Source organism: Podarcis muralis, chromosome 6 (genome assembly GCF_964188315.1).
Source record: "Podarcis muralis chromosome 6, rPodMur119.hap1.1, whole genome shotgun sequence".
Classification (NCBI taxonomy): domain Eukaryota; kingdom Metazoa; phylum Chordata; class Lepidosauria; order Squamata; family Lacertidae; genus Podarcis; species Podarcis muralis.
Window position 1 is genome coordinate 15,414,532 of NC_135660.1, and position 21,294 is coordinate 15,435,825.

General features: G+C 46.0%; 1 protein-coding gene across 4 annotated transcripts in view; it reads left to right on the top strand.

Moving 5' to 3' along the window:
• The window catches only part of SLC2A2 (solute carrier family 2 member 2), a 40,895-nt gene extending 24,957 nt beyond the window's left edge, over positions 1 to 15,938 (top strand). For all 4 annotated transcript variants that reach the window (XM_077929779.1, XM_028731567.2, XM_028731566.2 and 1 more), the window contains exons 5-11: positions 1,196 to 1,311; positions 3,066 to 3,228; positions 5,528 to 5,718; positions 5,988 to 6,092; positions 8,204 to 8,305; positions 9,379 to 9,582; positions 11,061 to 15,938. In XM_077929779.1, the coding sequence (XP_077785905.1) occupies positions 1,196 to 1,311; positions 3,066 to 3,228; positions 5,528 to 5,718; positions 5,988 to 6,092; positions 8,204 to 8,305; positions 9,379 to 9,582; positions 11,061 to 11,264 (1,085 nt within the window). In that variant the 3' untranslated portion in view covers positions 11,265 to 15,938. The remainder of the gene's footprint in view (positions 1 to 1,195; positions 1,312 to 3,065; positions 3,229 to 5,527; positions 5,719 to 5,987; positions 6,093 to 8,203; positions 8,306 to 9,378; positions 9,583 to 11,060) is intronic.
• Positions 15,939 to 21,294: the final 5,356 nt, after the last annotated feature.

A 21,294-nucleotide genomic window follows, 5' to 3' on the forward strand; every position in this document is an offset into this window, starting at 1 on the left:
GTTGCTTCTCTCTGAGTTTCCCTGACAGTTTGCTTGGAGTCGGGGTCAGCATGCAAAGTGGCAGGAAATGGAGAATCAGAGGGAAGGGTGAAGGGAAAGAAGCCCTGATCTTTTGGGAATACGGTCTCCGTCTGCTGTTGACTCCACCGATTCATGTTATCCAAGCACTAATTCAATTCCTCAAGACAGTGGTTTTCAACCAGTGTGCCGTGGGACCCTGGGGTGCCTTGAATGAAGGCCAGGGTTGCCATGGGCAACACCGGCCTCTGTCCGTCTTTCCTTCCCTCCCTCTTCTGATGCCCTCTTGTGTCACTGCCTCCTGGAGGCATGCACAGCTCACCAAGTGAATGGTGCCTCTGGGGCTGGCCAGGCGGTGCTTCCTAGGCCCCTGTGGGCCGTGTGAGGACGGACCTCTCTGTTGGTGCAGAGGGGGCAGCTCAGAGATCAGGGGCAGCAGCTGCGGCTGCCCAGAGGACTCCCAAGGAGAGGGGAGAAGAGAGGAGGCTGAGGGCACACTCCACAAGGGGGAGAGGCTGCGAGCTCTGCAGGCAAGGGGTGACATTACTGGGCTCCTGGGCCCCACAAGGGTGCCACAGAATGAAGGTAGTTGCTCAAGGGAGCCATTGCCTTAAGACCTTCTTAAGACAGCAGGGAAACTTATTCCTCTGGTTAGTAAATTGGAATATTTGTTCCAAACATTCTGAAACAATATTTGAAATTTGTTTTTATAAACACTTTATTAGGTTAACTACAATAGCAATCTTGTGATGTTTAGGTTTGGGTTGTTTTTTGTATTGTATATGGGTGTTCTTTCTTTCTTTCTTTCTTTCTTTCTTTCTTTCTTTCTTTCTTTCTTTCTTTCTTTCTTTCTCTCTCTCTCTCTCTCTCTCTCTCTCTCTCTCTCTCTCCCCCCACCCACAATTTTTCATGTCTTATTTTATTCTGTGCACTTACAATGATGTGTGTGTGTGTGTCACTTTTTATCTTTCAATAAAAGAATATATATTTTTATAAGTTGGCATGATTTAGCCTTCCTCGACCTGGTGCCTTCTAGATATTTTGGGCAGCAGCTCCCGTCATCCCTTGACCATGAGCCTTGCTGGCTGGGCCTGATGGAAGCTGTAGTCTGGAAGATCTGGAGCGCACCAGCAGCAGGATGGATTAGATGGTTGATTCATCTGCATCTTTTGCCCAGGGCTCTCCTCTGGACTTGTTCCACTGTATGTTGGAGAGATTGCCCCCGTCGCTCTTCGAGGGGCTCTGGGATCAATGAACCAGCTTGCTGTCGTTATCGGCATCCTCATCAGCCAGGTGTGTACCAAACGAACAGAGGACAAATTGATCATGGAAGAAATTTATGTTTGTGCAAGTCAAGTGCTAAATGGGACAGCCATAAGCCCCTTAATGAGATGGTGATGATGATGATGATTAAAATTTATATACTGCCCTATATCCATAGATCTCAGGGCGGTTCACAAAACAGTGTTGAATTTGTAGATTTCATTCACAGTGTGGGGTCTCAGAGGACCCAAGAATAGTTCTCAGGGTGGTTCCCAACATAAAAACACAATATTAAAAAAACGCAAAATACATAATAAGAACAAAAGGAAACTTTTCTCCATTAGTTCTTTGTTTTATCTGATGTTTCAGATCTGATCTAGCTCTTACCATTACGTGCAAGAGAATTCCTGGCTAGCATGATTTTAAAGCAAACCTGAAAGCACAAACAGCTGCCTATGTCACCAGGTCTTAGGGCTGGGGGGTTATATTGGCTTTTCCAGACTCAGGGACGAAACCCTTCCCTGTTTGCAGTGCTACTGAGATCACAGAAATTGCTGCCGGCTAGATCTATGATAAGGTGGTTCATACATTATCTTTCTCCACGTGATTGCACGGCAGGACAGCACAGGAGCCCTTTGTACGGTGTGCAGAACTGACGCTTGATTTACAAAGCTCCGCCAAGGGCAAATCTGTATTGCTGAACCATTCCCATGATGCAGCAGGGTTTTCTAAGAGAGCCATTTTGCTCACAGGACAAAATACTCTAGGTGCCTAAGATTTAATACCAAGTAGGTTGTTGATTTGATTTTGTCCATGAGGGGGCGCTCTGGGGCTTGCTGGTCCAAAGTTCTCAACATAAGAGATATTTCATTTGTGGGTCTACATCATTGGGACATACAGTGTTTTCCATTGTAATAACGACATCTCTGAAAAACAAAGTCTATTCTTTTAGAAAGGAATGCACTGGGGCAAATAGAAATCAAAAGGACATATCTGCCCAACTGCCCCACCCTCTCGGGCATTCAAATCAGCACTGGGAACTGTGAGAGGGACTAGTGAGGTGCCTAGCAGTGATGTCACCAAGAGTTCCATTTGAAGAATATCTCAAAACAATTCTAAGTACCGTATTTTTCGCCCTATAGGACACACTTTTCCCCCTCCAAAAATAAAGGGGAAATGTGTGTGCGTCCTATGGTGCGAATGCAGGCTTTCGCTGAAGCCTGGTGAGCGAGAGGGGTCAGTGCGCACCGACCCCTCACGCTCTCCAGGCTTCGCACACCTCTCCGCAAGCAGCGGGAGCCCAGTGCTGGGCTCCCGCTGCTTGCGGAGACTTGCCTGCATGCTGAAGCCTGCGCACACTCAGCTCAGCGCGTCCAGGCTTCACGGACCTCTCCGGAAGCAGTGGGAGCGCTCCTGCTGCTTGCGGAGATTTGCCTGCATGCTGAAGCCTGCGCGCGCTCAGCTCAGTGCGTCCAGGCTTTGTGCACCTCTCAGCAAGCAGCGGGAGCGCTCCCATGGCTTGCAGAGAGCTGCCTGTTTGGGGGCTGGGGTCGGGGGAAGCTCGAGCTTCCCCCGCCCCAGCCCCGCGCCTGGGGGAAAAATAATTCCCCCCCCTTTATTTCCCCCCCAAAAAACTAGGTGCGCCTTATGGAACGGTGCGTCCTATAGGGCGAAAAATACGGTAAATGATACATTCATCATAAGTAAGTATTGGACACAAATAACTCTTTTCTTTATTTCAAAAAAGCAGCAACGAAAAACACTGGTCCATTTTCCCCCCTTAGGTTCTTGGCCTGGATGTCTTGCTAGGAAATGATTCCACCTGGCCATTGCTCCTGGCTCTCTCTGGCATTGCTGCCGTCCTCCAGATTTTCTTGCTCTTTGGTTGCCCAGAGAGCCCTCGGTACTTGTACATTAAAGCTTCAAAACAAGAGGAAGCCAAAAAAAGTAAGGTTATTTCTAAGGGAGACACATTGTGATCCATTTCGGGGATAGGGTGGTGATGGCAATTTATTTCCTCTCTAAGATGGGGCCTAGCTTTGGTGAAAAAGGGAGGGAGTGCATTTAGGCACAGAGCAAGCTGCTGTCTACTGAGTTTCCTCTAGCCCTACGTGGCAATGTTGGGCATGAGGGTTGCCAATTTGAATAAAATGGGGGGGGGGCAGATAAGCCTCGCCCCACATCATCAGTGACAAGATGTGGGGCGCGCACACCATTTGAATGGCAATGCCGATCAACTCGGAGGGGTGGCCCCCTCAAATATTTTATTGGAGGGCAAAGGGACCTCAACCCCTAGGAGTTGACTCCTTTGTTGGGTATCAAATCTGAGACCTTCAACATGCAAAGCAGAAGTTCCACAGCTGAAGTATGGTCCTTAACTTTCTGAGGCTTCACTCTCCTCACAGTAAGTCGGGGGCTGGATTTGGGAGCTGGGAGGAAATAGACTGTGCTCTTGGAATTAATTGGTATGTGCAAAACATGACTGGTGGGGTTGGGTGAGAGCAGCAGAAGAGTAACAGGAGGCAATAACATGTGAAATGCCATAGACTTCTTACAAGTTATGAACACAAAAAATTACCTTCTACAGGGTCTGACTATTTATTGAAACCAGAGGTTTCCAGCATGGCCTTCAGATGACTCCCAACTTCCATCAACTCTAACCACTGGTTATGCTGGCTGGGGCTGATGGGAGTTGGACGCCATGTTGGCTACTCCTGGTCTACACTGATGGGCAGAACTTCTATAGGGTGTTGGGCTGAGGTTCTTCAACCAATCTTTTAATGGAGAGGCTTCTGTATTTAAGCAAGTACTGTTATCACTGCACTACAGCCCTGTCATTGAATTCTACTCAATATTGAGCCAGAGGCAGAACTCCAATGTATAGTTAGCAGAGTAAAAACTTAAACACGTTGCAGGATTCCCAAAACATAGACCAGAGGCAATTAATATTTCATCCAGCAGAGCTACTGCTACTGAAGGCAAATGAGCATAATGGTCATAAATCTCTCTGTAAGAGATCCAGTTGCAGCAGACTTAACTTGAACTTACAATAACTTATAATAAGTCTAAACCTTAACACTATGTACAGAACACCACACCAGAAGGAAAAGAGATAGAAGGAGAAAGTGAAACCCAGGCTCCTTCTGGCCTTACTTTTATAGTCAGCATGACTTTCACTGAAGAGATAACAGAACCAGTTTAAGCCAGCTGCACTCAGCTTCTCTGAAGGTATAACCCAAACATCATGAACCTTCTGCTTGTTTCTTTCACACAGAGAAGCTTCCAGAACCCTCTTGAATTAATTAGAGTAGGAAAGATCTCTACACATCAGATCAGTACATTCTGCACTAAGAAATGCAAACTGACAAACCCTTCCCTGCTTTCTGTAATTACAAAGGTGCAAAACATCATTTATTCCAGACTAGTCTATCCTCATGCTGACATTTCTATGTTTCTATGGTTTAAATGGGGAAGAGACAGCTGAGGCATTGAAGGCCTTCTCTTGAAGACAGGGTTGCAGTAGAAGCTGGTTCATTAGGGGCACTGCCGCACTGACCTCAGTCTGCACTCAGCCAGCCTTCTATCTTACATCCAGAGGGTGGCATGGGCTGCCAGATTCCTCCTCCTTAGTGTCTCATTGCTGCCACGGCAGAATTCAGTAGGGAGGAGCATGGGGAGAGAACCAGAATTGGCTGGCTCCGGTGGTGTAGTGGTTAAGAGTGGTAGACTCGTAATCTGGTGAACCGGGTTCGCGTCCCCGCTCCTCCACATGCAGCTGCTGGGTGACCTTGGGCTACTCGCACTTCTCTGAAGTCTCTCAGCCCCACTCACCTCACAGAGTGTTTGTTGTGGGGGAGGAAGGGAAAGGAGAATGTTAGCCGCTTTGAGACTCCTTTGGGTAATGATAAAGTGGGATATCAAATCTTCTTCTGCAGTCATTGGTTCTGGCTCCATCTACACATAAGACTCTCTGCTTTCAACCCTACCACTCCCAACGGGTATCAGCCCCAACTGCCGCAAATGGCTGCAAAAACTGCATAGTCCTCACCAGTCCTTTAGAACCTATTGAATATTTGTTACAAATAGGCTCACAAAATGTCACGTTTTCTCAGATAATTTCCCAGAAGGGTGGCCGTGTTGGTCTGTTGTGGACAACACTTCTGTCCTGCAACACCATACTGGTAATTTTACTTCCACGGGCCATTTCTCGTCAAAGATGGAACCCACAATCCCTTTCCTTCCCTAGGCTTGCAACGGCTGAGAGGAGAAAACTACTGCCCTGACAGAGAGCTTGAGGAGATGGAGAAAGAGAAGGAAGAAGCCTCCAAAGAGAAGCCTGTCTCCATTTGGCAGCTCATCACCTCCCCTCTCTACAGGCAGCCATTCCTGGTGGCCATCGGGGTCCATATCGCCCAGCAGTTTTCGGGAATTAATGCTGTGAGTTCACCTAGTGATGGATCCTGTCAACTAAAGATATTTAAGCAGCTAATCAAACCGCACTGTAGCTTTGATGCAAGTTTTTGAGAGATCTTGCTCTTGGTCTCAATAGATTGTCAATATGCATTATTGTAGATACAGCAGAAAACTAATTTGTGCCGCTGACACCCTGGAACGCTAGGGAAATGCTTTCCATGTTGATTTGTCTAGCGCAGTGAGAGGAGAGCCATTGGTGCCTCTAAACCGTTTACTCCTTTCTGCTTTGTTAGATTTTCTACTACTCCACCGATATTTTTAACACCGCCCACGTCAGCCAGCCTGTTTACGCGACCATAGGCGTGGGATTTGTGAACACCGTCTTCACTGTTGTCGCCGTAAGTCTTGCCCAGCCGTAATTACTGAATTACCTGTGGGATTCTTTTCCATATAGTTACATGAGGGGTAATACCGTATTCTGTCACTAGGTGGGGTTATAGTGCACAACTGGCACCGTTTTGTCGGTGCAACAGTGGTGTGCTGCTTTTTGCCTAACAAAAATGAACCTCTTACTGGCCTTTAAAAATAAATAAATGTAGTGTATAGTGTTGGGAGGGTGAGGGTTTCAGATCAGACCTAGAACGTTGGCAAATATCTAGGAAGGCCTAGATTTGAGAGCATGCAAGGAATGTTTGGGAGGAAGCGCTTCCTCAGTATATGAAGATGGGACATTGTCCAGCTGGCCTTAGCTGCCTTAGTCAGACCATTCTTCCCTCTAGCTCTGTATTACACTGACTGGCAGAGGTCTCCATACCTTCAGGCAGCAATTTTTCCAGGCTTACCTGGAGATGCCAGAAATCAAATCTAGAATGTTCTGCATGCAAAGTGTGTGAGGCTAGTTAGGCAGGACAATGACTGCAATCCTGAGCGTACTTACACAACCTTTGCTGAAATCAGTAGACATTACATCTGTGTTAACCTGGTTAGGATGGGGCTATGAGGAGAAGCAAGGGAAAAACCCGACTTTTTAACCAAATTGATGGAAAGGTCCTCAGGTAGTATAAAAACAAAACTATTCTGTTCAGTTAGTTGGGCAGCGGTCGATCAACCTCTGGTGCCCTTGGCAACATTTTTTAAATCCTGTCTTTCATTTGACGTCTGGGATAGATGCCCTGCACGGCTTCCCTCTCTGCTTGTGTTTGCTCTTTTCCGTGAGACTTTAAATATTACCTGACATTTATCAAAAAGTCAACAGCAGGCGATCCAGATCAACAGGCCTGCTAGACATAATAACCACTTGCTTGGACCTTGTCCACCAAAGTAGCAGAAAGAGCAATCCGAACAAAGTGTACTGGGGCACCAAGCCAGTTGGAGGGCTAGAAAAGGGATATGCGTACAGATATACCGTTCCATGTCGTCAGAAAGGGATGCAGCTCAGTGGCAGAGCAACTGCAGAAGGTCCTAAGTTCAATCCCCAGCTTCTTCAGGTAGGGCTGGGAATGATCCCTGCCTGAAACCGTAGACTAGAGATGCAGGAGGAATTCATTTCAGGTTGCATTTGGGCGAACCTACGTAATTCACACTTTCTGAAACAATACACAGCCATCCTTTGAAATCAGCATTTCTCTTAGGGTGGATCTACACACAGAGGAAAAAACCAACACTATAAATAAGTGAGAAATTAAATCATTATAACAAAAAGAAACACTATGGAAAATTGCTTAGAACTTTTTTGCTCTTTGGCGCCATCTGGTGTTGCATGTTTATAATGCATTCAAAACGCTGTTTCTTGACTAATGTAGCTGAGTTCTTAGTTTAGTAGTGCTGTTCTTTAGACAAGTAATTTGTACAAAAATGCACATACCAGGGCAAAATGTTTGTAGAAATGCATATATTAGTTAAAATGTTAACATGCATAATATTTGCATACAAAAATGTGTATATTGGGATAAATTTGAGGAATCTAAATCAACAGTCGGCCACCTTTACCCTGGGCAGCTGTTGGCAGTCACTGTAGACAACAAGGTGCTAGATCAGGTTTAGGGGAACTTTGACCCTCCAGATGTTCTTGAAGTCTGACTCCCATAATCTCTGGTCATAAGCCGTGCTAGTTGGTTCCCCACACCCAAGCTATATGGACCAATGGTCAGACTTCGGCATACATCACCTTCCCATAATTCCTATGCGTGCTCCCCAATCCTGCAACTGGTCATATCTTTAAGATGAGAGCAATCACGGGAGACTTAAGGGTGCCTCTAGACAGGAGTTAAATATACCAAGCGGGTCATTCAGATGAAGCACTGCCTAACCCCTAAGATGCACCAGCACCACTGATGTGATTGGATAAGGGAAAGGGTTCTTCCCACCAGTGATTGGTTGTCCACCTGCAAATTCAGGTTTTGTTTGGGGACAGTGTGGACACAGGCCTGCGAGGAGCTGAGTCTGGTTGCCAATTTAAAGTCAAAACGATGATGGGCTAACTGAACTTTTGCCGTTCTACACCCAACAGGTTTTCCTGGTGGAGAAAGCAGGGAGGCGTTCGCTCTTCATAGCTGGCCTCGCTGGCATGATGGTGTGCGCAACAACCATGACTATTGGGCTTGTCCTGCAGGTAAGGCTCCCCTTTGCGAGGGTCCTCAGAGGGGATTTATGCCACTGCCAGCTGAGTTTGAACATCCAATAGCACCGGTGTGGGGAGCCTTTGGGCCTACGGATGTTGCTCAACTACAACTGCCATAATCCCTGGCCATTGGCCACACATTGGCCTCACGCCTGCGATAAATCAAACCTGTGGTCCACTTTCAATTGTTGTTTGAGGAGGGGGTAATACCGTTTTCTGCCAGTTGGTGGAGCCATCGTTGCATTTGCACTTCTTGGTGTTTGAGGGCTTTAGACATTCTCTAGGTGGGAAAAAAGCAAACAGTAAGAATATTAGCCAAAGGTAGGTGTCGGGACTGAGGCCCACAGTGAGGCCTCACCATGTCCTGAGGACTATACCTACTGTATTTTGGTTGTCTGTCCCCTCCATTGATGTCAGGGGATGCCTTACTAGAAAAATTAACCAATAAACTGAAACTGACACGGGGACAAATAGAAGAAGACGCCTTCACCCCAGTATGGCTCCCCTTTATCACATACACAGCCCAACAAGACAATGACAAAAATCCACCAACAGCATACAAATAAATATGTCTGACCTGATCCAAAACACCCACCCACCCCACTCACACATGAAAACAAAGACCACCACAGCCAACCACAAATGAACAGCCACACCCTAGGCCAACCCCAACCTCTCTCACCACCAAAGGAACAGCACAGAACCTGCACAAGCGACGCTGACACCAAGCCCTACATATATTAAGTAAAATAGAAACATTGCCACCCGACCCCACCCCCACCCATCTTTCCCCCCTCCACCTCTTCCCCCCTTTTCTTCCTAATGCCTCAACAAATGAAACTGATTTGTAAAAAATGTTACATGGGAAAAAAATACGAGAGAGGGACATTGCACATACTTTTGTAAATCAAGAAAATCTTTAATAAAAATACATTTTTTTAAAAAAATTAATGTCAGGGGACTTGTCTACTGAGAGCAACTAAAGACAGATGCATTAAGACCGACGCTCAGGGAATGTATCTTCTAATGCTGTTAACACGGTTCTCCTTTGCTTTGCTTTTTAGCCCAAAATCGAATGGATGAGCTACATCAGCCTGCTTTCCGTCTTCCTCTTTGTCAGTTTCTTTGAGATCGGGCCAGGACCAATTCCCTGGTTTATTGTGGCCGAGCTATTCAGCCAAGGCCCCCGCCCAGCTGCCGTCGCAATGGCCGGCTTCAGCAACTGGTTCACCAACTTCTGCATCGGAATGTTCTTCCCATATGTTGCTGTAAGGAAACTGCGTTGTGATGGAGACAGCCGATCAAGATTTTTCTTTCTTTTCTTTTTTTAAAAGGGGGGGGGGGTTCCATACATTTAGAATTCAAAGTAGGGAACAGAACAGGCTACCAATCTAGAGTGTCAAATGAGAGGGGTTGGGAATAAATTTCCAGGCTTTGCAGCGATATCCCATGGATCCCTTCTGCACTGATGCTGCAAGGGCATGCAGAGAATGGCCAATATGTTGACAAAAATGTCATAGGCTAATAAAGAGGGGTGCCATGACCAATGCTAGCGGATGACAAGGCTCAGGCCAGTACCTGGCTTGGGGACCCATCACTGTTCCACTGTCTTCCCTGTGTCTTCAGGAAGACCTGGACAGATCAGACAAAGTATGAACTAATTCTGGCCCAGCTGGACACTGTGTGGTGGGCAACTGGCAGCCCATGAGCCAGATTTGGCCCAGGGGGGCCTCCCAATCAGCCCCCAGTGCCTTCTCCTTGCTTTGGCCCCTATGTAGGTTTAAGCTTGAAAAAGACCACCATAAGAGGCTCCCTCCCCCAGTCTAAATGTCTTCAGGCTCCCAGGTCCCCACAGAAGCCCCAAGCCAGCCCTGAAGAGAGTTACACTGCTTGTTTGCCATGCACTCACTTGTTCAGCATGCAGGCGTTGCTCCTCATCGTTCTCAGGGAGAGGCGCTGGGCTCAGGTTGATTTTGCCCATCCTAAGTGGGTGAACTCAAGAGATCACTTAACTTGGGTTCGTCTCCCAAGCTCCCTTCATGGTTCAAGCCTGGCAAAACTGGAGGGTTTCCATCCCTGTTGTTCAATTCTCGCTTGCAAAGGAAGTACAGGGTCCTAGGATGATAAGTGTTTCCAGTACAGGCGACGAGGGTATATATAACCTTCCATCTATGGTGTAAAAAATTACTATGAAAAGCCTCCCTCACAAGGTTGTAGTGAGTATAAAAGGAGGAAATGAATAACGTGTGCCGACCTGGGAGGAAAGACAGAATATAAACATGATCAGCAGCTGTGGAAGGAAATAAGCGTAGCTGATCTGAGTGGGGTTTGAAACCAACTCCAGAGAGCTTCTGATTCCAGCAGAGTTTGCACTTAGCAGTGCTGATCACAGCCAAATGCAAAGTCCACTTTGGGCAGGGATTTTGCACCAGTTGGGAGTGCCCACGTGAAACCAATCCGGTGGGGCTTGCATTCGGTGCCTAATTTGAAAGGGGCCAAACCCAAGAAGCCCTCGTAAAAGAACAACTGGGAGTGCTTTTAAGGCATTCAGTTGTTCCTTTACAGATGCATCCTTACCAACCCTGCATCTGATGTCATGTATGACGTCCATTGTGGGACAAGTCTTAGAGAAAGACATATTCTGCAATTGAAGAAAGGCAGGTTGTTTTGGCTGATCAACGTTGCTGGCATTGTGGACGAGAGAATTCTACTAACTGGTCTTCTCTTTCTCTCTTGCCCGTCACAGAACATCTGCGGACCATATGTGTTTCTGATCTTTGCTGGCCTGCTCGTCCTCTTCATTGTGTTTGTTTATTACAAAGTGCCAGAAACCAAAGGAAAGTCCTTTGAGGAAATTGCAGAAGAGTTCCGTCGCCGAGGCAAAGGCGGGGGCCAAGGGCCCAGAACAGCCACCGAAATGGAGCGTCTGGGAGGCACCTCCGAGGCATAGTGCCTATCCCTGCAAGAAGGAAGAACGGAAAGAACATGCTGCCGGGATACATTCTGGAGGAAGCATTTATTTAAAACGTAAAAAAAAAATGGGAAGTGATCTTGATAGGTTGAGTCTGTTCTGTGGCTTTGGCTGGATGTCTTTTGCAGACCTGTGTCTGTTTCTCCCACTACTTCAGGAGTTCGTCTAATGCAGAGTTGCAAAGTCTCAAAAGCTGTTGTGCAAAAGAGGCGGAGGAGGTAGCTAGGCGGGGATCTGTGCCCCAGTCAATTTGTTATGTGGTTGGTGCTGGGTTGCCCCGGAGAACCAGGAAGTAAAGATGGTGGAGGAACTCAATTCATTTCTCACGTAAAAGCGAATTTTCCCAATTCACACTTTGCAAAACAAAGTGCAATCTGAAACTCAAAATTCACTCGTCACCGAATTTTGCAATGCAGTTCTTCAGCCGAGTAACGTGTACCAAAAATGCACCTAACTTGGGTAAAATGTGTGTAGAGATGTAAATATTGGTGAAATTTACACTGAAAATGCATGGCTTGGCAGGGGGAATTGCTTTGCAAAAATGCGGGATTAGGCAAAACGGCATACAAACATAATTAGGAGAAATTTGCATGGAAACGCTGGTGAATTTTCGGGACCTTTTTCCTTTTGTTAAACGCAAACTGGTGTGGAACTGTGGAGAACTGAATTGAGGACTGGAAACATGAGAAACTGAAATGGACAGATTTGCCCATCCCTTGCAGAGAGGTGGTGAGGCAGCACAGAACATGCAACAGGTGTGCTTCTGTGTGGCCATTCATTCTCAGAAATGGGACATTTTGCCATTACAAAGATCACCAACGTACTGCTGGTGGAAGGCATTTGGTCAGTTCAGCAGTACAGCCACTATTGACTTAGCTCATGGTTAGTATCCTCATTTGCTAGGAATTTAAGTTTGCCATCATCACTTTAAACTGAAACAGGAAACTTAACTGGCAGCAAGTACAAGTTGGCTTGGTCCCTATGACCAGATGAAGAAATCAGTAATAGAAGGACTGACTTAAAAGTACTTCTGCCAGTCTTTCTTTATTAGCATTTCTTACCTACTGCAAGGCAGAAGAGTATTGGTGCTTGGTAGCATATTACCCAGGATTCTGACTGGCCTCCTTTGACATTAATAGCTCCTGTTTGCTGTTTTTTGGATTTCTAAAGCAACAGAGCTCCATGGGGAAAATCTCATGTTTCCTGACAGTGATGTTGGTGTACAGACATCCCTGACCATTGGCCATGCTGGCTAGGACTGACTGGAGTTGTAGTTCAGCAATATCTGGAGCACCAAAGGTTCTCTACTTCAGTTTAGGGCAGGCACCCCCAAACTCAGCCCTCCAGCTGCTTTGGGACTACAATTCCCATCATCCCTGACCACTGGTCCTGTTAGCTAGGGATGATGGGAGTTGTAGTCCCAAAACATCTGGAAGGCAGAGTTTGGGGGTGCCTGGTTTAGGAAATCAAGGCTACCTCAGCCCTGAGCAAATGAAAGATACCTTTTCATTGGATCTGACATTTTAAAAATCTAAAATATACAAGTCTTTAAAAAAAAAATCAAGTAATTTTGAAAGCAGAGGTCTGATCTCCTTCCATGCACAGATATAAGCAGGCAGAAGGGTACCTGAGAGCAGCTATGAGCAGCCTCTGGGAGGGGGCTTCCAGAATGTTGATTTTTTCCAATTGAATCAATCACATCTCAGCAAATTTAAGGTGTGCAATGAAAAGTTGATTTGCAGCTGTTATACAATAAGACCACTTCCTCCAAAGATTGAACATTTCACAGTAAGGAAAGTGGCAGGAAAACGAGTGGGAAAGCACAGGAAACTTTTGCTTTGATGCAATAGAGTCTAATCTTTCTTCAAACAAATCAGGGTGAATGCTCATTAAGTAGCCAACTTCATTTAATCTCTCCACAGACAAATTGGGTTGAATGCTCAATAAACAGGTTAACTGGGAACAACCTGTATATCAGGGTCTGAAGAGGAGCAGGCTGCCACTTCATTGCACATACCAGAACTTTAGGCTTGTGCAATTCGAGTCTATTAAAGTGCTCTGTTGCTCTGCTGTAATGACAGTATGACAATTTGTGGTTTGGAAAGTGGCTGGGAAATGCACTGGGAGGTGAACTGGTGACTAATGGGAAGAAGTGCAAACACTTCGCAAGCAACTGGGATACATGCAGGACGAATGCTCATTATCGTATAACCATCTTGCAAAGAAACCAGAACAGATGTTCAGTAAAGATGGGATATAATCTAACCTCTGCAAACGCTTTTTGCAAACGAATCAGGATGGATGCTCAATAAGCAGGTCATCCGGAGCAGCCTTTAATTCTACCAAAAAGGAAGGGTTTATAATATACAGTATGGCAAAATACAAAGAGGGATATGGAGGTACCACTGTGATCATTTGCATGCTCAAAATATCACTGCCATTTTCTTTAGAGCAAGATGTGGCCAACAAGAGTTTTTGGAACCCAGATATCAGATTTTCAGAAAGTCAAGAAATTTTACATTTGAAAATGAAAATTAGAAAGTCCTCAAATTTTAGACACGTTGCAAAATTGTTGAGGGCGCTGTTTTCCACATCTACTACTGAAACTACTTGTTTTGCGAAATATGTTGCTCACCTGAATCACAATACTACTCTCAGAGCAACGCTCCATTAGCACCGTTGGTTTAAACCATGTACCACTACTGTAAAGGTTGGCAACTCAAAACTTACTTAACTGCTGAAACTAGCACCTTGAAATGCAATATTACCACAGCCTGCCACTGTGGGTTAAACCACAGAGCCTAGGGCTTGCCGATCAGAAGGTCGGCTGTTCGAATCCCCGCAACGGGGTGAGCTCCCGTTGCTCGGTCCCTGCTCCTGCCAACCTAGCAGTTCGAAAGCACAGTGGTGCCTCGCAAGACGAAAATAATCCGTTCCGCGAGTCTCTTCGTCTAGCGGTTTTTTCGTCTTGCGAAGCAACCCTATTAGCGGCTTAGCGCTATTAGCGGTTTAGTGGCTATTAAAGGCTTAGCGGCTTAGCGGCTAAAAGGCTATTAGCGGCTTAGCGGCTTAGAGAAAGGGGGGGGAGCGAAAAAAAATCGCAAGACTCGCAAGACGTTTTCGTCTTGCAAAGCAAGCCCATAGGGAAAATCGTCTTGCGAAGCAACTCAAAAAAGGAAAACCCTTTCGTCTAGCGGGTTTTCCGTCTTGCGAGGCATTCGTCTTGCGGGGCACCACTGCACTTCAAAGTGCAAGTAGATAAATAGGTACTGCTCCGACAGGAAGGTAAATGGTGTTTCCGTGTGCTGCTCTGGTTTGCCAGAAGCGGCTTAGTCCTGCTGGCCACATGACCCGGAAGCTGTATGCCGGCTCCCTCGGCCTATAGAGCGAGATGAGCGCCGCAACCCCTTTTGTCTGTCCTGAATCTTCCAATGCTTAACTCCATTGGATGATTCTGGATTTGGGAATTATGGGAGAAGACAAAAAGCATCCCTCTATCCACTTTCTTCGCGCCATGTATACTTCCACCGTGTCCTCCCTTGCCATTTTTTTTCTGAACCCAAAAGCTCTGAATGTTATAACCTTTCCTCAGCAGGAAGTTGCTTGATCATTCCAGTTGCGCTTTTCAGAACCTCTTCAATATCGTTTTTTGAGGCAAGATGACCAGAAGTGTACACAGTATTCCAAGTGCAATCGCACCACAGATTTGAACAAAGGCATTATGATCCTGGCAGTTCTATTTCCAATCCCTTTCCTAATGATCCGTAGTGTGTCCTTCGCCTGAGTCAACATCTTCCTTGAGCACACTTATGACACCAAGGTCACATGACCCATTCAGTCTGTATTACCATATATGTGACGTTATTGGGGGGTTTTTTGCCCCTAGTGTGCATCACTTTGCACTTGCTTACACTGAATCACATTTGTCATTTTAATTAACACCAACTTACCCACTTCGGAGGGAACCCCTTTTTAGAGCTCCTTGCAACCTCTCTCTCACCACCCTGAACAATTTGCTATCTTCAGCAAACTTGGCAAGCTCTCTGATCACTCCTAATTCTGGATCGTTTATGAACAAGTTAAAAAAGAACAGGTCCCAATGGCAAGCCTTGGACCAACGAATGGACAGTGAGAACTGCCCATTTGTCGGGACAGGCAACTCCCAATTCATGTGGCGGCTGCGTTCCAAGTCACCACTCATTTAAGTGAAACTGCGTATATTTGAAACACCATTTTAAAAGCTTGCAAACACCCTGTTCTGCCTCGTTCCTCCGCTTTTTGTGACTTTTTGGGTCACTTCCGGGCTCAGCGCGATGCACACTTGCACAGTCGTGCACATATCAGATGCACCTAAAACAGTTGCTGCCTGTACACTCTGCTCCCTATCCTTTTAGCAGCTACTAATCCATAAGCAGACTCTTATCCCAGGACTGTTACGCTCAGGATCTTTGGTGAGGGATTTTACTGAAAGCCTTTTGAAAATCTAAGTACACAATGTCAGCCGGATTACCCCTATCAATATGCTTGTTGACACTCCCGAACGCTAAAAGGTTAGTGAGACAAGGCAGCCAGAGACACTGAGGTGCTTTGTAAATAAAATAACTGTTTAAATACTATTGACCATTAAAGTATTTTTATGCGTGTTTTTACATATATCTTGGCTCTTCATTGTAGATAACTGACGTTTTTATTATTTGCAAAAAGAAGCAGCAGCATGCAGTCTGTTTGTGACCAGATGCCATGTAAGCCACCTCATAAAACCAACATGCTAAAATCACTATATTTCACCGTCTTGTCCCGACACCGAGCAGAGGGGAGGGTCCGACACAGGAAGGATGAAGTTCTTGGGGTACCAAGGATGCAGGTGAGGAGCAGGCAAGGTTGGACTGGAGCAGCAGAACCTCTGAAGTAGAAAACTTGCTCCCGCAAGGCCTGGAGCCAAACTTATAGCCACTCCTGACCTAGCAACTTTCACAGGCTCTGCCACATCTAAGTGAAGGTATTTAAATGGCCAGGAATTTTCTGTTTCATTGAGCCTCAGCTACACATTGTCTACCTCGATATGCTGTCAACTTTGGCAAGTAGGTCCAGAACTGATGTCTGTTTCTGGACCAGTGTGGTGCCTCTGCAGCCCAAGTTACTAGACTTCAGAGCTTCCTGGGACTTTCAGGCGTGTCTCCTCAACCAACTAGTGTCCTGGTCACTGCTCAAAGTGTGACATGCACACAAATATTCCACATAGCACTTGCAGTGATGAAAGGCTCTGAGGGGGGATATATAATTTAATTTCCTTTGTTATATCCCATCATTTGTCCAAGGTGTTCAAGATGGCATACGTGTGTCCCCTCACTTTATCCTTATAACAAGGTTGTGTGGTTGTTGTTGTTGTTGATACATTGTGGTTTGATGTCTGGGAAAAGGCAATTCCCCTCAAGAAAAATCAGAGCCTCCCACAACAAATCAGATATTCATTGACCAAATAAGAAAAAGCACCCTCAGCCTTAACAGTGTTTATCTATTTAACCTGTATTTTTTTTCCACCTTACCAATTTAAAAATTTGTACTCCTCTTTTCCCACCTGCAAAGGAGTTGTTCAAAGCAGCTTATAAAGAGAAAAGCAACCAACCATAAAAGCCCAAATTATCAAACTGAAAACAGCAGCAGCAGCAGCAAAAAGAACAGCAGCACCAGCAATCAATAGGCTAATATTTATTCTTTTTAATGCATAAAATAAACCAGAGCTGTCGCTTGATAGTTGTTTAACCAAATGAGCCGTGATGGATCCAATCGGCTCACATGGGAACAATTTAATATAAACCAAACTGGAACAATTGCATATATAAACAATTCCAAATCCAATACAGATCCAGACTAGGATTGCAGGGTGGTGTGGTGGAGACATCTTGCCATACTGGGGAAGATTCTGACCAGGTGACAAGGGTGCCTGCTTGGTCTGAGGTCCAGGTACTAAGTGTTGATGGGGGCTTCATGGAGAACGAGGCTAGCCATGGTCTATGTTTGGCCTCCACTGCCGGAGGCAACATGCTTTCGAATGCCAGTTGCTGGAAACCTCAAGAGAGCAGAGTACAATTGTGCTCACCTCCTGCTTAGGAGCTTCAAATGGCTATCTGACCAGCCACTGTGAAAACAGGGTGCTGGACTAGGTAAGTCTTTGGCCTGATCCAGCCGGGCTTTTATGTTCTTAACCTGAAGGCACTTCTGCTCTCCCTTCCTAGGGTTATCGTTGGACCGGGCAGCCCTTCATATAGAGGCCTGTCCTCTGCAGAGTAGGACACATGGCCACCCAACTTTGAGGGTGCAGCACAGAATCATTGGTGCTGCCAGGTTGTGGGGTAAGGTCAATATGTGACTTGGCCAAAAGCTCTCTCTGTGTGTGTGTGATGGGGTTTGGGTTCACACCAGCCAGATCCAGTCTCCACCCCCTGCTTCACTGGACTGGGTTCACCGGGCAGCTTGAGCTGCACTGCTTTCAATGCTGTCGCTCATTTCCCTTGCTGCTCAACACTCATCCTTGGTAATGGTGGCATAGCATGGGAGGCAGAGGGGCAGTTGCCCCAGGCATAGCGCCCAGTGCTGCCTCAGCACAGCTGTGTGCTTCTGCTCCAATGAAAATGGCTTCCCCATGCAAACCAGGAAGTGACCTCTCTAGGCAATGGAATGACTCTTCTTATCTCTGCGGCTGTCATCTCCTGGGTGACACAAGATGCCCTTAGGCAGTTGAATGTGCATGTGTACTTCGTCTGTTTTTCTCTCACCAACCCCCTCGGCGCAGCCCTGGGCACTGGCAATCCACCCTACGCCACTGCTTGGTAAGCTTCCATGGACCATCAGGGAAGTGCTGGGTGTGAGGGGAGGATGTTCCACCAGAAGGCATCTTCCCCAAGGCCCCATCAAACCTGGCTCCAGCCCCGATTGTTGTGAATTTCGCTCTGAATTCCTTGGAGAAAACATGTAGGATTTACAAGAAGCCAACCGTTAAGTGTATACACATTTTAAAAAATGCATTGCCAGGTTAATCAGGCATAGCTTTTCAATCAGTCTAAAGGCTCTTGATTTATTAACTGATTAACCAAGCAAATATTGGCAAGCAAATATTAACTGATTAACCAAGCAAACGTGTTATAAGATGCAAACCCTTCCCAGAGACGGTGGATTTTGCTCCAGAGACAAAGGCTCTTGCAAAGAGTGCCAGCGTGGTGTAGTGGTTAGAGCGTTGGCATCAAGAGAACTGGGTTTAAATCCTCACTCAGCTTTCTCGGGTGGGTGAAGGGATGTTGGCCAGTCACTGTCTAATCGGCCTAACCTGCCTCACAGAGTTGTTGTAAAGCAGCAGGTAAGAGAACCGCGCATGTTGTCCCAAGCTCCCTGAAGGAAGGGCAAGCTATATCTGATATAAATGAATAAAACATGGTTGCCCTTAATTTGGGGTTGCAGGATCAAAGCTATAGGCACTCTTTATCTTTTTTTGTTGTTTTAACCCTCTGTGTGCTCAGAAGAGTTTTTGCAAGGCTGAATGGAGTTCATTAGGCCAAGCTATTGTGGACATAATTTTGTTAAGTTTAGTGTTTAAAAGTCTCCAGTCCCTAGGTTTGCACAGATTCGGCAAAGCAACATGTTAACTACAGCTTTCCACCACTCCCATCTGGCAATTAAAACGCCTGGACTTTATCTCTGTCCGCTCAGTGAAGTTCCCAGCTAAAATTTGTTCCTGGGATACAGATGATCTGGCCGTCGTTTTGGGTCTCTCAACGTTATACTTTGACTAACCTACTAATTACTAAGACAGTTCCAGAGACCAAGCTGCACATATTAGCTAAATGGCTAATACTTTAGCTTAACATTCAAACAATTTTCCCGGAGTAGGGTTAGCTAATAATGCATTATAATTAACAAGTTTACTAAAAAGCCTCTTGTCAGCATGGCTTTGATGGTGTTTTCCTAAAGTGCCCAAATTACAGCTCTCAGGAGGGTTTTCCCCCCGTTGCATCTGATGAATTGTTGACAAGTTCACACGCGCTCTGTGCTCTTCAAAATGAGCTCGCCGTCCTAATGCGGGGAACGCTGGCCATGTGATCCCATTATCATTTTCCATTAGGGGTTTTTCTGCCCCACTACATGCTGTTTTTCATTATCCCTTTCAGCCTGGAAACTGTCTTGTGACAGAATAGCTGGGGGAGAAACTGAACCAAAAATGAAGCAGAAACACTTAAGGTGATAATATGGGGACCTCATTTTTGTGTGTGTGGGGGGGGGAGGCATTCCCTAGTTTCCTGAGTAACCTCATGCACCTTACTAGTTACTATAGGTTGAAGGAGTTTCAACTTCTCCTATGTAGAAGAGTTTGGATTTGATATCCCACTTTATCACTACCCGAAGGAGTCTCAAAGCGGCTAACATTCTCCTTTCCCTTCCTCCCCCACAACAAACCCTCTGTGAGGTGAGTGAGGCTGAGAGACTTCAGAGAAGTGTGACTGGCCCAAGGTCACCCAGCAGCTGCATGTGGAGGAGCGGGGAAGCGAACCCAGTTCACCAGATTACGAGACTACCGCTCTTAACCACTACACCACACGTTCAAAAAATGTTCAAAAAGATGGCCACCTAACCTCTGCTTAAAATCCTCCAAGGATCCGAGACAGACCGTTCTACTGCTGAACAGTTCTTACTGTCAGAAAGTTCTTCTTGGTTTTTAGTCAGAATCTCCTTTCTTGTAACTTGAATCCATTGGTTCATGTCTTAGTCTCTAGAGCAGGAGAAAACAAGCTTGCTCCATCTTCTTCTCCCTCGTTTCAAAAAGCTCCTCCATGGGCAACAAAGCAGAGAAGGCAAATAGTCACAGCACTTCTGTGCTCTCTTCCCTTCTCAAAAAGCCAGAGCACAACACCCTCCAAAAATTCAGTTTCCCTCAGACCCAGCCATTGTGGTCAAGGATGCTGAAAACTGTAGTCCCAACAACATAGGGAGGGAACATATGGATGTAAAGCCTACATAATTATTTTCTGTAGGTGAACAACTGAACCCGTTTCAATTGCCCCCCCCCCACTGAATGGAGAGGTAAACCAAGTTGCTGTGGAAGAACTGGAAGACACTTCTGGCTGGCATCTGCCCCCTCAGTTACTCTGGTAAACACATTTCAAATTGTTCCATGACACTCTGGATGTTTCTTCCATCTTCCTGAGCACAGAGCATGCTGACTGGGGCTTATAGGGTGTGTGGGAGGCATAGCTGTCAACTTTTCCCTTTTCCTATTCGGAATAAGGGGATTTCCCTTAAAAAAAAGAAAACGTTGACAGCTATGGTGGGAGGCGGTGGAAGACAGGAGTGCCTGGCATGCTCTGGTCCATGGGGTCACAAAGAGTCAGACACAACTCAACAACAAGTTCAGCAACATTTGGAGAGCCACAGGTTTGTACCCCTTGGTTTGGGTATGAATATGGCGTTTCATAATGTCTGGGTGTGGAGCGAAGGCCGTTAGTTAAAGGAGGAGTATAATAAGGCTGGCTCTAAGTTACAAATAGCAAAAAAGAAGCACTTAAGTGCAAATGAGAATCTAAATCACATCATGCCCGAGACCTAAGAAGACAGATAGATGCTCATTAAAGAAAACCTGGTTTAGACAGCAGCAATGGACCATTTAAAATGCTAAAGTAAAATTGATTCCTTTATCATGCTCAGCAGAGAAACTGCAGGAAGGGAAGAAAGGGCCTTCTGACTCACAATGGGGAATTTAGCCTAGCAAAACAAGCCATCCGCAGCTGTGAAGGGCTGTGAATAGGTTTGCCCACAGATGCTATTTGGATGGATTTTTTCTCTCCCCACAACAATACTCACCAATACTCCATTGTTTAGAGCCGTTTCTATACACTGCTCTGATCTGTGTTGCCCAGTGGTGATTAAACTGGCAGGGTCTTTATCACAGGATACATTAAATGGATGTGGTTGTATTGCTGCAAGCACCATGGCAGCCGATAGTGAGATTTTAACAAATAAT